The 12,199-nt window shown below is 40.1% G+C and overlaps 1 protein-coding gene across 14 annotated transcripts in view; it reads left to right on the top strand.

Annotated features, from left to right (window-relative positions):
• NFX1 (nuclear transcription factor, X-box binding 1) overlaps positions 1-12,199 on the top strand; it is a 118,268-nt gene that overhangs the window by 95,590 nt on the left and 10,479 nt on the right. For 7 of the 14 annotated variants that reach the window (XR_012041076.1, XR_012041075.1, XM_072853438.1 and 4 more), the window contains 2 exons: positions 2,530-2,596; positions 8,251-8,396. The exons of 2 other annotated variants lie outside the window; for them this stretch is intronic. Coding sequence is in view for 5 of the 12 variants with exons in the window: in XM_072853438.1 (XP_072709539.1) it covers positions 2,530-2,596; positions 8,251-8,396 (213 nt within the window). In the remaining 7 variants the exon portion in view is untranslated. Of the gene's footprint in view, positions 1-2,513; positions 2,597-8,250; positions 8,397-12,199 lie in introns of those variants that run through there. 5 more of the 14 variants (XR_012041077.1, XR_012041078.1, XR_012041079.1 and 2 more) reach the window with 4 other exon arrangements.

Raw genomic sequence — 12,199 nt, 5'->3', positions numbered from 1 at the left:
AATGAGGTTTACTCCCAAATTTGGAAAGGAAAGACTGCACACTCTTGAAAAGAGACACTATTTTTTTCTTTACTGTTTCATCTGTTGATATCAAAGGGAAGTTTGATACTGTAAAGAAAATCTTAGTTGTGCTTTGTCAGCTGTAGTGGCAGAGGAATAAACAGCCTAAAATACTATTCTTCACTCTGAACATCTAGGTACAGAAGATGCATCTTCCTGTTGGATTGCCTCAGCTGTTCACTGATGCATCCAGAACTCTCCAGGGCAATCCAACTGTTTGTTGAGGGTACATCTTTCAAAGGAAACTTTCAGATTAAGGAATACTGAAGTCCACCATTTCCTTGAGGATTCCTCAACCCAAATTATGCTCCCTCAGAATCTTCTTGATGATTCCAAAGAAAAAGCAATTGTTCTGTCTCTCCCACCATCTGCATTGGCCTGCCCTTTTTTGTTCCTGTCTGAACAGTCTGTAGGTTGGGGCTCACTCAGATCATCAGGTGGCTCAGGGTTGTTCTTCCATGAAGTTCTATATGAAAGATTCTGGAGGTACAAAGTGCACATAAAACACTTGCCTCACCTTTGAACACACATATGGGTAGTCACAACTCTGCCATTATGTAGTATGTTACAAGCAAAAGGGAGTAAGGTCCTGCTTCTACTCTTTAGAGAGTCATTGGAACTAGGGATGTTAGGTGTTGCCCATGAAATTAGTTTCTGTACAGTTCATCTACTCCAATCCATGTCACCTTTTCCTACAAGGAAATAACATTCTCTTAATCAGTTGATTTCTGCTGCCACCACAACCTTCCCAGTCCTGTCCCCACCATGGTATGCTTTCTGTTTTGTCTTCCTATTTGAGTACTTCAGTCTTTACTCTCTTGGGATTTCTTGAAGCTGAGAGACATTCTAAGTGTTTCTGAAAGAACTCCCACGTGGTTGGTTTCACTGGTGACTTCCAGTTGATAACTGTTTCTACAGGCTCCTGAAGGGTTGATTTTTTTTTAACATATCCCCTAGTCTGTGAGCTGGTTCCTCAGTACGTTTTAAAATATTACACATCAGGTGCTTGTGGACCCTCTCATTGGATTGTTGTTTCCATTTTTTTCTTACCTCCTTTGATCACTTCACCTTGAAATTTGGGTATTCGTGGCTGGCATTCCATGTAGTATTTGCTTTCTGACACTCTGGAGTTAAGCTCATCCTGAAGAGATCAGTGGTTTTGGTTGGCTTTTTTGTTGTTGGGGATTTTTGGGGGGTTTTTTGCTGGTTTTTGCTTTTTTTGTTGTGTTTTTTTTTTTTTTCCCCCTGACACTATTGCTGTAATATTCTTCCAAAGCCTCATGCTGCATGAGCTGACTCTGTATTTCATAGCCTAGGTGTCTGGAGGTCCCTTTCTTTTTAACTCTACAAGTCCAGGTCCTTTTTGCAATTCTCCCAGCATAACACTTTTCTCCACTGAAAATCTAGGAGTTCTGATAACTACATGCAATGTCCGTCCACTGTTACAAAACCTTGAAGGTTTTCCAGTGATGGTCTGAGTTCATCGAACCAGTGATCAAGTGATGTTGGTAGCTGAGCTACTCAGTGTTGCCATTTTGCATGTTTGCTTGAGACCACTTGGTCTTTTGATGATGCATTCACTTCAGCATCCAGAACTTTGGTATGCATCTACCAAAGATGGTGGTGCCTACTTTGTTAGCCATTTCTTGACTGATGAAATTCTGACATAATTCACAAAGTGGTGGTGTTTAGGCATGGAATGGTGCCAATTTTTTAAGAAATAAGGTTATTTACTACTAACCAGCTTTGAGATATGAAATCTTCAGGTAGCCTTTTTTCCCCATGGGGATGGTACCCTAACAAATAACAACCTTACTTTTGGAGTTAGTTTACCTGCTTATTGAAGAACAGAGCACAAAGCTCACCCTTATGTGAAAGACTTGGCCTGCTGTGATTAAGCAAGGTAAAAAAAAATATTAAAAAATACTTAATATATCAAGAACATGTTTTGCTTGCAAGCAAAATGCCTTACACTTCTTTTGTTCTTATTAATTTGTCATGCTAGATGAGTTGAAGACCAAAGTCAGTGCATTTTTCTTCTGTCTTGGAAAAGAACTCCACTCTGTTTACCCAATCCCCATTTTTGTGTCTAATCATATATTCTAATTAAGTGAATTGCCTTAATGCCAAGTAATTTAAAACCACTGAAATGGCAACTTTAAAATCTACATTATCCATTTGAAAATTTAGAATTGCATTGTCAGACAGTAGAGTTGTATCATAGAATTTTATGCTGGGTTCCAAGGGTTGAAGGGAAAAAATTCATTATTTTTGTAGTAGTGGTGACATACTAACATTTTTTTAATGTAAATAGTGTAATATATAAATCAAAATGTACTCTCACTCCTGCTTCTGCTTCAGTCAATTGAGTTGACTGAATTTTGTTCTTGTTGAAAATAATGTTACAAGAGATGGAGATACTCTTTGTGCACTCTCTTCCCTCATTTACCTAGAATGCTGTTCTTGCAGGAAGGATTTAAAATTTGTCAGTGACATTGAGAAGGAAATGAGAATGCTTGTGGAAGCTGTGAATAAGGTCAGTATTCAGATATTCTGTATGACTTTCTTATAATAAAGTTTTGTTTAGTTTGGGGGGGAGTTTGATGTTACTAAAGTTTATTAATACTAATAGTTATGAGTTGACACTAGATCTGTTTGGGTCCAATAGAGTGCACATTTAAATTATAAATAGAACAAAATTTTTAGGAGACATAGTAGTTCAGGATCACTTTGGTGACAGCCAAGCTTTGTTTAAAGATTCAACCAGTGCTAGGCTTTAACGCATCAATGGATTATCATTAACTTTTGGATCTCCATTAATAAAGTATTAATCATCAAAGATGGTGTTTAAAGGTTCAGACTTTGGGGAGGAAAGCCTAGGTTCTTCTGATCCCTGTAGTGGAACTTGCTCACAAATTTGTGGATACCTTCATGCATTTGCCACTGTGAGGTAGGCCTCCTCCTTCTATAAGGAGACTATGATTCAGCCACAGTTTTTTGGCAGACTCCAGTATACCTAGAGAAGTTGATACCACAGACAGAATCATAGGCTTTTCAGTGAAAGCAGAATTCTGCCTTCAGGCCTGTCAGGTTAGCATACTCCTGGCTTGCTGCTACACCATGCCTGACCTGGTATATGTGGTTCAAAGGACAGTATAAACCATACTATCCTCGGTTGCCCTTAGCTCAAGAAAGAGTTAACCTTCTGTAGAAAGCATTGATTTCCTTCCCTCTACCCCCTGAGGACAGTTACTTAACTTTATTCCTTCTTCTTTATGTATGATGTTTCTTAAACAATCTTTGTGCTTGTCCACCTGTCTAATGTTCTTGCCTATTGTTTTCCACATTGGAATGAAAGTCTAAAAGGGGGCCATCTGTGTCTAATTATGTTCAGGCCCCTCCAACCTCAGACACTTGGTAATAGATGCATAGAACAGTTGTTACCACCTAAAAATAATTTGCCCAATGTTCTGTTGCCTGTGGTTATCCTATTTCACATATACCTTTATATACTGCCTTTATTATACACACATATATATATTTCTGTATAGCTATAATTGTGTATACCAATGTATATGCCTATGCTAACATCAAACCAAGATATGCAATATATATTTTAAAAAAAGGGCAACCACAGGTATTGAATTTGCAATATACAATGAATTAGTGACATCAAATACGAGAGAACAAGAGAACCAGAGAGCTCAAGAACCAGATTGCAGAAGAGAATGAGAAAACAAGAACAAACCAGATGTGACAATCTTTTCCCTGTCTGACCCAAAGGGAGAATTACCCAGTGGTTACTTAAGCTTTTCTCATGATCAGGATGAACCAGTTAGGCCCACATGACAATTCAGTATCTCAAGGATCAGTTCTGCACCATTCTGCCCTTCAGGCTGTTGGGAATTGCTGGTCCATAAGGTACAAGAAGTACCCAGAAGTCAAATTATAAAGTCAAATCATATTTCAAAGGGGAAGAGATTTCTTTCTGAACACCAAAGGCAAGTGACACAAGCCTTGAAGCTCGGTATCTATATATTATAATGCAAATGCAGATAAGAAATCATTCTTCTTTCGTGAAGTCTTCAGTAGGCAAACCTAACAGTTACCTGAGGACTTCCATGACAATCTCAGTGTTCTGTCCCTAAAAATTCTCTATTTAGTTACATATTAACTTTCACAAGGCTGTCAGATTCCTTCTTGAAATGTTTAGATTTCTGCTTACCAGTTTTCTGTTTAGATGCCCATTCTAGGTATGCATTATTCACATTGCTTATAAACTTCCTGTGCTTCTGCACGTGAGCCCATTTGGTAACAGTAGATTGACTTGTGCCCTGCTACAGGAGGATGTAGTTGTTTCACAGAATTGCGGAATGTTTGACATTGGAAGGGTCCTCTGGAGGTCGTCTTGTACAACCCCCCTGCTCAAGCAGGGCTGCCTAGAGCTTGCTGCCCAGGGCCATGTCCACATGGCTGCTGAATATCTCCAAGGATGGAGAGGCCACAACCTCCCAGGGCAAACTGTGACAGTACTCAGTCATCCTCACAGTAAAAAGAGTGTTTCCTGATGTTCAGAGGGAACCTCCTGTGTTTCAGTTTGTGCCCACTGCCTCTTGCCCTGTCACTGTGCACCATGGAAAAGAGCCTGCCTCCGTCTTCTTTACACCCTCCTTTCCGGTATTTATAGACATTGATAATATCACCCCTGAGCCTTCTCTTTTCCAGGATGAACAGTAACAGCTCTCCCAGCCTTTCCTCAATGGAGAGATGCTCCAGTCCCTGAATCATTTTTGTGGTCCTTCCCTGTCCTCCAGTGTGTCCATGTCTCTCTTGTACTGGGGAGCCCAGAACTGGACACAGTACTCCACTGGTGTGGCCTCACCAGTGCCGAGTAGAGGGGAAGGAGCACCTCCCTCAGCCTGCTGGCACTACTTTGCCTAATGCAGCTCAGGATACCAGTAGCCTTCTTTGCCGCACTGGCACGTTGCTGGCTCACGTTCAACCTGGTGCCCACCAGGACCCCCAGGTCCTTTCCTGCCAAGCTGCTTTCCAGCTGGGTGGTCCCCAGCATATACTGGTGTGTGGGGTTGTTCCTCACCAGGTGCGGGACTTTGCACTTCTCCTTGCTGAACTTCCTGAGGTTTCTGTCAGCCCATTTCTCCAGCCTGTCAAGCTCACACTGAGCGGCAGCATGCCCCTCTGGCCTATCAGCCACTCCTCCCAACTTAGTGTCATTGGCAAACTTGCTGAGGGTACGCTCTGTCCCATCATCCAAATCACTAATGAAGAACATGAAATGAAGATCATGAAGATGTTAAACAGGACTGGACCAAGCATGTGGCCCCCCTCCTTCCCCCCCAGGGTACACTGCTAGTTACCAGCCTCCAAACTAGACTTTGCACCGCTCATGGCCACCCTCAGGACCCGGCCATTCAGCCAGTTTTCAATCCACCTCACTGTCTGCTCATCCAGCCCCTACAGCAACAGCTTGAGGGGCTATGAGGCTTTTATGGGAGACAGTGTCAGAGGCCTTATTGAAGGCCAGGTAGACACTAGCCACTGCTCAGCCCTCATCTACCAGGCATGTCAGTTCATCGTAGAAGTTTATTAAGTCAGTGAAGCCATGCTGACTACTCCTGAGGAGTTCCTTGTTCTTCACGTACCTGGAAGTGAGTTCCAGGATGAGCTGCTCCATCATTTTCCCAGGGATCGAGAGGAGGCTGACCAGCCTGTAGCTCCGTGTGTCCTCCTTGCCTGTCTTGAAGATAGGAGTGACAGCATGTGTGGAGGCCATGCTCTGACTTTCTTTTCCTTCAAAATGGTGCTGTGTATGGTGTAAAAGGGAACATGTCCCTTGCACTGTAAAGTTAACCTGCTCTTTTACTCAATTCTTCTTCTTGCGTACCTTTTCTTTTTATTTCTGGAAATCTCAGAGGCTTTATTTTCTCCCTTGTAAGAGTCATGTTTCATCTTGCAACCCACAGGTATTTATGTTGTCTTGGACATGTCTCTGTACCTGGTAAGTGTTATCAGTGTTGCTCATTCAGGTCTGTGTCCAACTTGACCAAGTCAACTCCCCCTTTTTATGTAGCCGAAGATTGGATTAATATGTTTGACATGGTATTATGTAAGGAGACTGGTTTTAGTTGTTCTTTTGCTGTGATCCCCGAGTCCTCCTTATGCTTGAGTCTGTGTTCACTTGTTTGTTTATCATGACTCCTAAATCCTTTCTGACTAAAGATGTGGCTTATTTTGTTTCTAGACGTAGAGCTTTACTTGTAAAAGTATTTTGCATCCTAGTCTATCAAGCGTTCAGGTAGCTCTGCCTGTATCAGTACTATGTCTTTCATACTGATTACTGTTACTTATGCTTACACATTTCACTTTGACTTTTTTATTTTTTGCACTCTGCCTTTGGAGATACCAACTTCAGCTTAACTGAATAAATGAGTAATAAAAGGGATTTTGGTACTTACAAGTTTTAGCATTAATATGGTTCAGCTGTATCTATCATTATATGGCTTTGCTTGCCTCATGAACATTTGTTCCCCTAGACTCATCAGTATGTACTCATTTAGCATAGCAGAGTTGTTGTCATTGATGTATATAAGCAGACAAGACAGGAAACTGTCATCCAGCTCTGTCTGTATACGGACAAAAATTCTGATGTTTTTCTGAGCATGGAACCATCATCACTTTTTTTAAAGCAAGCGTTACTAGTCATCATAAATAGGTACAGAATCTGTAGAGTTTTCTTCATTCAAATGCTTGTCTATATGCTGGAACTGTTGTAATAGGTGAGTGGTTTATTACTGTTTATTGCTAAGTAAAGATTTTATCCTGACAGCATGTGATTACCCTGAAGACTTACGGAAATGATTGACCACAGTTTCTGGTCCAGTTACTATTCATAATTTAGCTATTTTACAATCTAAGAGGAGACAGATATTAACCCTCTATTTACAGGGTAGCTACAATCTACCTCTGTTGTATATCTTGCTCTAATACATGTGGTCTTCTTTAATTTAGGTGACTGACCTTTTGTAAATCCACATTGACTAATCCCAGGGACCTTCTCCTTCATGTACCTAAAAATGGCTTCTAAAAGGACTTGCTCTATTATTTTTCCCCAGGCTTTGAAGTGTAGCTGATCAACCTGTAGTTCTTGGGTTGGTTTGGTTTTTTTTAACATAGTTGCAACAAGTACCTTTCTCTAGTCATTGGGTTCCTACCCCATTCTCTACAGTCTTTCAGAGATGATAGGGAGTGGAACATTGTCGTGGTCTCTCAGCGCCCTTAAATGCACTGCCTGCAGTCCCAGGAACTTGTATAGGTTGGGATTTCTCTAGAAATCCCTGAAGCAAACTTATTCTACCCCTGGTAGTTTGTCTTCCCCTTGAACCCTCTCTGTAGACCCAAAGACCTAGAAGACTTCGTTGGTGACAACCAAGGTAAAAGCAGTGTCTTGAGTCCCTGAAGCAGACTGAAGCACTGAGTGTCTCATCCTCATCTGCATTTGCTGTTGCAAAGTCACCCAACCTATTAGGACAGGGCTCATAGGGCCCTGCTTTTTTGTTTGTTCTTTTACTGTTTGTGTAGCAATCAGTGTTGAATCAAGCATTATCAGTCTTTGTTGACTGAAATTAAAAGTACAATTTGTTTTTATTTAATAAAAAGTCTATTCATGCCATTACATGGCAGATTTTGCAGATAAATAGCTTCTTTGGTAGAGGGAAGTGATAAATCTGACACCTTTGTAGCTATCTGCAATATGTGCATTGCAAAGACAGTCTGAAAAATAAAATTAGATCTGATTCAATATTGATCATTGATCATTCTGAAAAATAAAAATTCAGAAAAAATCAGTTTATGCTGCTTCTTTGGGATGTAAGTAGAATGGATACATTCAGGATTTGTGTTTCAAACTCGAGATACGTGTGTGTGTGTATACTTTGAGGTGATGGAAACAGAACACGTAATTTAATTTTTGGGAAATAAATGGACATTTTTAGATGAGTTTGCTAATACCTCAGTATTGACAGAAATTTGTGGTACTAATTTTGTCATAGCAGCAAAATTTTAGAGGTAGAAGCACTTTCTCTTTTCTTTTTTTTTCTTCCCCCTGCCCCCCCGAAGGAAAACTTTACCTTTTTTTTTCTTTTTTTTTTTAACCTTTTCTCTTGAATTCAGGGCAAGCATACAAAGAAGAGCCATTGTTACCCACCAATGAACAGAGATCACCGCAGAATCATCCATGAATTAGCTCAGGTTTATGGCATTGAAAGTGTGAGCTATGACAACGAACCAAAGCGTAATGTTGTTATCACTGCAGTGAAGTACGTAATTCATTATTGTTTTCATATCTATTAACTATAGTTTAAATAATTGGATGTTTTTATCACTTACTCAAATGAGTTTATTTGCAATGCAGTTTGCAACATGCAATAACTTTCAGTAGAAATGTTTTTTAAAGCAGCTTTTAAATTGATAATTTCATAGGCTTCTATTTCCACAAGTCAAATCTTCAGAGAAGAAAACCCAATTAGAAATTAAAAAGCTAAGAAAAGATTTTGCAGGGCTGTTTTCCGTTCATCTCAGCAGTAACTTTTTGTCTTTTTGCCATCAGCTAAATTTGATAGAGGTATCAAAGATGATAAATGTAAAAAATTTTGTGAAAGTTAATTGCTGGGTTGAGAAGTCATACCTAAATTTGCACCTTCTTCGAAAAAAAACTTCTAATAGAACTTATTTGTTCTCCATCTATCTGAACCTGCCACAGAGTATACTCCCTCTTTAGTTAACGGACAAAGAGGGAGCTGGAATTACTGCAAATTGAAAAGGTTTCTAAGCAAAACTGGAAATATTTGGAAAAGACCCACAGAAGGCAGTTCATATTAGAGAAGGAAATGATGGGAATTATCTGGGGAAAAATGAAGGAAATAGCTGGGGGAAAAGCAAGGTGATTGCACTAGAGACATAGTATGGGAATTCCCAAAACAGGTATCAAGGCTTCCTTGATCCTGCTGCTCACTGAGCAGGATATTTAGTTTAGTACTGTCAAATTGTGGTTCTTTGACAACCAGTTCTTTTTAACTGTAGATATTGACTGTATTTATAAAAAACTGTCACCTTCCGTGCTACTAAAGTTCCATGAGCTGCTCCTGAGCCTGTTCGTGAGTTGGTAGCTTAGCTACAGTCTTCATGTCTTCCAAGAGAGATGGAACATCACTTTGATACCCCTTTCTGTTTCCATGAAACAATTTAAGATACTCTTTTTGTTCCTAGTAAAGGAAGGTGAGAAAAGAGATCATATTTGAAAAAGCTTATTTAAGAAAAAGAAATAGATGGGAGGGGCAGGATGAGAAATTAGCAAAGAGGATAAAGTGTCAGAGAAAGGAGCAGGACAGATGACTATGCTTTAAAAATGAAGATGTATCCTGCAACTTGAGAATGGGTGGCCTTCCTTTGTGGTTTTAGGAGAGACTGCACACTTGCTCCTTCCCTTGCATTGTTCAGGGAACAGCGTACCGTGCAGAATGCACATGCTATTTCACCTCTGCCACTCTTACAGATACCGAGTGGTCTACTAAGAATATTCTTCAGCTGCATAGCAATGTTTCTTATTTTAGTGGATTCATCTAAAGCTTCTTTTCATTGCCTTTTTATTTGCCACTTCTTCAAGACATAAAAAAAACATTGAAGCCTCAGACAGGTGATAGCTCAAGTTCCAGGATGATATTTTTGAGTATTTCACTACAGCTTCTTCAAATCCAGCAGCTAGTAGTCACCAGAAAGTCCAAGTGGTTTGATTCATTTTGTTTCATCCTGTTCTCGGCATTCCCCACGGATTTCTATTACGGGCTCCTCCAAGTATAGATAATTCAAAATGATGCTAGGCAAAGAGACGGTTCTTCCTCTTCACACTCCCCTATTGTGTCATTGAAATGGTAACATCACCATACAGGTTGGTCAGAGGAGTGAGAAAGTCTCCTTGGTGCTAAGAAAGCTTCCTCCAACTGGACTTCTTCCTCTTCTGGATATCTAGGAGCAAACACCACAAATCTGCTTTGCCCTCAGCCCCTGCCCCCATCATCATTCCACCACATGACTAAGAATTGGTCATATTAGCTGTATTAGAATTGTGTATTAGAATCAATGTACAGCATTGCCAGTGTCTAACCACATAGAGAGCTTTTCCAGTATTGACTGTCAAGGTTGATCTGAATTACAGTTCTGGTGTCATTTGAAGTATAAGACCCTGAGTGAATCCTTGCAAGTGCCCTTCTCTGTGCTTCCCTGTTGGTCATCTTTGCAGTCACCATCTTTTGAGCAATTGCAATACCAGATTCCTTCTGAACCAGGTTCAAAGGTAATGTCCAGACTGGTATGGTGAAAAGGGGCAGGCTTTCCTTTCCAAGTTGGCATATGTGTTTCACTGTACCTGTAAGGGGTTTCTTGAAGTCTTTTACTTGTACGAATTTCCTCATCCTACAAATAACTCTGGATGCCAGAGCCTGTCTGCTTGTGTTATGTAGTGACCGATGTTTAAGCAGGTTGTATGGACTTGAGACATCCTGGAAGTGTTTTTGAGAACAGTCATCTCTATAGGAACCATCCTTTTCCTCTTCCTTCCAGGAAGAACATTAGGGTCAATCTCTCCTCACAAACAAGGGAACTTTTCAGGAAGGTGACATGATTGTTCTCACTGAGAAAAGCACATCCTGCTGCAGTCTCATCAAGGTCTTCTCTGTTATTCTTCTTCACCCGGGATTTTGTTTCCCTTCAATGAGGTCAGTCTGGAGACAGTTCAGGAGTGGTTACCTAGCTGCAGACTAACAAGACCAGCAGGAACAAAGACCTAAAGAAATTAAAACCCCTGTAACTACATGGAACACCCTTATCAGATCATGGCAGTTGCATCACAGAAGGCAAAAACTGTACATCCCAGTGGGAGGGTTGAAAGGAATTTATAAAGGAAACAGAATTATTCTTTGGCTTCTTTAAGTTTTTCTGGACAGATTACAGTACTTGACCTCCAGGTTCAAGTTCATTTTACTTAAGTTAACTGTCTCTGCAGCCTTTCTGGTATCTGGAATAACTTCACTTCCAATTTGACAGAAATTCTGATGACTTCCTGAAGGTCCCCTATTGCTTTAAGGACTTTTATTCTACCCTTCACTCTCTAGGAATTTTCTCCTCTGCCATGAGGAAAAACCTAACTTTCTCCCCACCCCCTTTGCAATCACAAAGGCCTTTTCCAATGACTGCATCTCAACACCTCTAATGTCTAAGACTTTTTGAGCAATTTAAGTACAAATAATGCTACAGGTCACCAGCCGAGGTGGCTTTAACAGCAGTCCTGCTCCAGAAAAGAGCTATATGTCTGTCTTACTATTTTTCCTTCATTCCTGACATCATTTGCCCTGAGAATAGTATGTGTTGCCTGTTGACAGCTTATGACATAGGATATGTGAAGTCTAGACAATCAGGAGACTGTTTGAGAGCCACTTGCTTCATTATTCCACCCAAGCTGTATCAGCTTTTGGAGACACTTCTCACAAAAACCTGCTGTCTGAAAGCTGATGGATCATTATTGCAAGCCTACATGGAGTCAGTTCTGGGCAGATTAGTGGGCAAAGAATTTTGTAGTAGTGCATACCAAAACAGATCAATGCTGATCCATCCTGGAGTTATGAAAATTGAACTTGCAGTCTTTAAGGAGAAGATAAGTTTGAGTCCTGATTTCTGCAGTTCAGTTTTATACAACAGGCCATCCTGTCAGCAGTACCAGTGCCTTATAGTCAGCAGATAGTTATTTATATTCTCCTTGATTTTTCCTGGAGTGCTGCTAATAATTTGTTATCTCATCTTTGTTGCTTGGGGCAGGCAGTTGTCTTTTTTTTTTTCTTTTTCCTTACTTTGAGAATAAGTTAATAGAATTATAATAGATAACCATGATTTATGTTAGCAGGAAGGGAGGGTCTGCTTTCTTTCTCCTTTCTGGCAATTAATTAGTCAAGGTTTTTTTTTCCTTTGTACACCTATTTAGCTGAAATCAGTTGTTTGGTTTTCTTCCAGATGAGCTGAATATGATTGGCTGTTTAGTTTCTTTTTTTTTAAACAAATTAATAGAAATATT

This window comes from Ciconia boyciana, chromosome 2 (genome assembly GCF_034638445.1).
Source record: "Ciconia boyciana chromosome 2, ASM3463844v1, whole genome shotgun sequence".
NCBI classification, from domain to species: domain Eukaryota; kingdom Metazoa; phylum Chordata; class Aves; order Ciconiiformes; family Ciconiidae; genus Ciconia; species Ciconia boyciana.
Note: the sequence above shows the minus strand (reverse complement) of the source record. Positions and strands in the feature narration are given on the sequence as shown.